This window comes from Limulus polyphemus, unplaced genomic scaffold (genome assembly GCF_000517525.1).
Source record: "Limulus polyphemus unplaced genomic scaffold, Limulus_polyphemus-2.1.2 Scaffold1642, whole genome shotgun sequence".
Lineage (NCBI taxonomy): Eukaryota > Metazoa > Arthropoda > Merostomata > Xiphosura > Limulidae > Limulus > Limulus polyphemus.
The window spans coordinates 120,971-124,308 of NW_013667252.1; the positions used below are offsets into that span (position 1 = coordinate 120,971).

At 30.1% G+C, this 3,338-nt stretch overlaps 1 protein-coding gene across 1 annotated transcript in view; it reads left to right on the forward strand.

The window, feature by feature from the left end:
* Positions 1-3,338, forward strand: part of LOC106464411 (zinc finger protein 234-like) — a 51,856-nt gene that overhangs the window by 11,239 nt on the left and 37,279 nt on the right. Inside the window, exon 4 of the mRNA XM_022392106.1 lies at positions 1,018-1,201. Within this exon, the coding sequence (XP_022247814.1) occupies positions 1,018-1,201 (184 nt within the window). The remainder of the gene's footprint in view (positions 1-1,017; positions 1,202-3,338) is intronic.

A 3,338-nucleotide genomic window follows, 5' to 3' on the forward strand; every position in this document is an offset into this window, starting at 1 on the left:
ACATGTGCCGATGTTTCCGTTTATCAATGTTATATTTTAAGATCCATGCAAGAACTCAGCTAACAGATGTTTCCGCATATAAAAGCTATCTTCAAGTAACTGTATATGTTCTGCTCACCAACACATGATTGATCAACTAAATGTAACTATATGTTCTGTTCACCAACGTGTGATTGATCAACTAAATGTAGTTGTAATCATGTGTTATAAACTCAATCCCAAGTTCTAAGGATAGATTAACTAGTAACCTCACTAATCACTGTTGTCAAGAAATGATGTTTATTTTATTATAAACAAAAAAAATAAATGACCTATATCTCCAGAATGTATTCTTATTTGCTCAATACTTCATTCTTACTATTTCATCATTGTTTTCAGTTAATAAAACATTAATACAAGTGTCTGTAAGGCTCAGGTCATACTCAAAATACTATCAAACATTCTAGATTTTATGTTTCATACTGTTGTTATTGTTAGGTTTTAAAATAACTTGGTCTAATGATTCAAGTTATACCATTGAAAGTGGTAGGAGGTCTGCTATTAATTAAATTATAAAAAACTTGAATGACTTACCAGACTGTTTGAAGCATAAAATACATCGACTAAACTGTCAATATTAAAAACTATTTGAAGTGTTTTAATGCTTATTGTGTAAGTGAATAAAAAGTTCTTGGAGTGAAATAGAATATATACAAGACTTCTAAAATAAACTTGCTTGCAGTGCATCCTCTATTTGTATTGTTTCACTATTTCCCATCACACATGTGTGACCAGTATTTAACCTACACCTATCCAGTGACTAGTTCTGTTTTAGTGGTGTAATTTCTGATAACTGGTAATAATCTCTCCTTCTCTGTCAGTAAAATGTCTGTCTCACTGGAGCAACTTGTCAGGCACATATTCCCAACTATGTTTTATATCATCTTATTTTGAATATAGTAAATAAAATGTGGTGACTCTAAATGGATTTATCTACTTCAGTGTTGTTATATTTTATTATTAATTGTTCTATTTCAGAACACATCTATCAGAGAGGAAACTGGACAATCTGATGCCTTACAACATCATGAGGTTATTTCAAAGTTCGGTGACATTGATAATGACTTAGATTGTTTAAAAGATAATGCTATTAATGTGAAAAAGGAAAAAGAATATCAAGAAAACTTGCAAGAAATTGAGTCTGAGTTTCAAAATACATCTGGTAAGTACAGTTTTCTCAAAATAATACAAAGTTCATTAATACTGGTTAAAAGAGTTTTTAATTTAGTTAAATTTAGCAGTACTTCAAAATATTTAGTGGACTTCCTCTTCTGCTATTGATGGATGCCTTCATGTGTGATCTGTCTTTGATATTCCTGTTGGGAGGGATGCTGCAATAGGAGGGATCTACTATATATTTAGAGCAACATAACACCTGATTGGTTGGACTGACTGAAAAATATTCAAAGGGCACATACTAGTGAGAAACAATGTAGTTATTTTAACAAATGGATACTGCCATTGGTGAAACAGCAAATGTTGTAAAAAACAGATAGTGGTATCCTGTTGTTACTTGGTTTTTTCTTCTCTTTCATTATCAATATTCATTCCTGTATAAGTTATCTATATTCATTGATACTTTCCATTTATGTTATAACTTTTATGATCAGTATTTTGCTTCTAAATGATACTGTGCAGGATAAGGTGAATGACCAAATGATAACTCTGCTGGTTATTTATCCATTGGTGCTGTTTATCTTTTAAAATTATCAGAGGTAATTGTTGTTAAAAAACAAAATTAAAGGAGAGACACATGAGCTCAAATGAGTAAGCTTTTATTTTCCTTCCCATGTTGTTTGGAAGAGTTAAGGTTTTTGTTCCATTCCTTCATATCCATATGTTATGTAAGTCAGACATTTTACTTTAATAGAAAATCAGAAACAGCTTTTTATAGGAAGCATTAAAATGTTTCAGAGAGAATTTTACACTGAATTATTTTGTTTGAAATTATTATTTGTTGAAGTAAACCACTTTTAGTATTCATAATACAGTATAATATTGCTGCCATTGGTGATAAAGTTGCCATCTTTATCTTAAAGTTGCCATTGGTGCCTTCTTACATATCATCTTGCTGGTATATTTCCCCTAATTTTTGGTTTAAATTCCTAATTTAGCAGTTATATTAATGTTAGCAGTACAGTATGTTTAATGTTAATTTTTATTTGCTATCTAGTTCATTTCTGTAAATGCCTACTGTTACCTTAATGAAATTTATGAGTAAGACATTAATGTCTTGTAACTCATTCTTTACCATTTTTCATAGTGTAGCATGTGATATTACTTGTGTATGGTAGCACATTATGTTGATTTGATGGTACACTCATAAACAATAGTTTATGAGTGTAATGAAAATTATTCTATGTAGAGAACATACTACATGTTTCAACAGAACATTGACTTGTCTTTTTTTTTGAGATTTATCCTTAGAAACTGTTGTTTTTGGGTTTTTAAAACATATTACACAGCTAATAAAATCACCAGTAACGTGTAAAATTATCATAGCATAAATCTATTTAATTTTGATATTTTTCAAGGCATTTGATTCTGTTTTTCTATGTTGAACAAATCATATTAAACTTAAGAATTAAAATGTTTAATATGGTAAGTGAATATTGCAGATTTCAAAGCAACCATCTTAAACTTTATCAGTGATTAAATCTATGTTTATCAGACTTTTACTAAGTAATTAGTTGTCAGCAACTCTAGTATTTGAGTATTAATTTAAAGTATTTTAACATAAAGCTATTTTCTTAGAAAGAAGGTGAGCATTATAGTGTACATTCAATAAATGATACTCTTAATGTAAGATTCTAATATCGGTTACTGAAGTGTAGAGGTGACTCCAATTGGTAGTGAAAGAAACTTTATTACAAATCTAATTTGTTTCGATAAGCTTTTATCACCATCAGGTATAAGCAGCTTACACAGACACAGGAATATTTATACAGTATAAAACAAAGATGTTACATGGCCAGACATTGCTTAACAGCTTAGTAAAGGAACCTTTGTACCTCAGGATGTTGGTTGGTTTAGAATAGGGCTGTTTTGTTTAATTAAGATAGCTTCCTTTATTTTGCATTTGTTGATGTTTGTTTCTTTGTTTAAAATTACAGTGTTTTGTATATACACCTGGAAAAAAGTTAAGCACCCCCAAATATTTTTCAGGATTGCTTATTGAAAATAAGGTTTAATTTTCATGATGTTGAGCAATGTTCATAATTTCAGCCGTTTGGTCAGAAAACATGTTGCCACCCAGAATGTTAAGGACCGTCCTCGATCTGGTCGACCATCTGTAACAA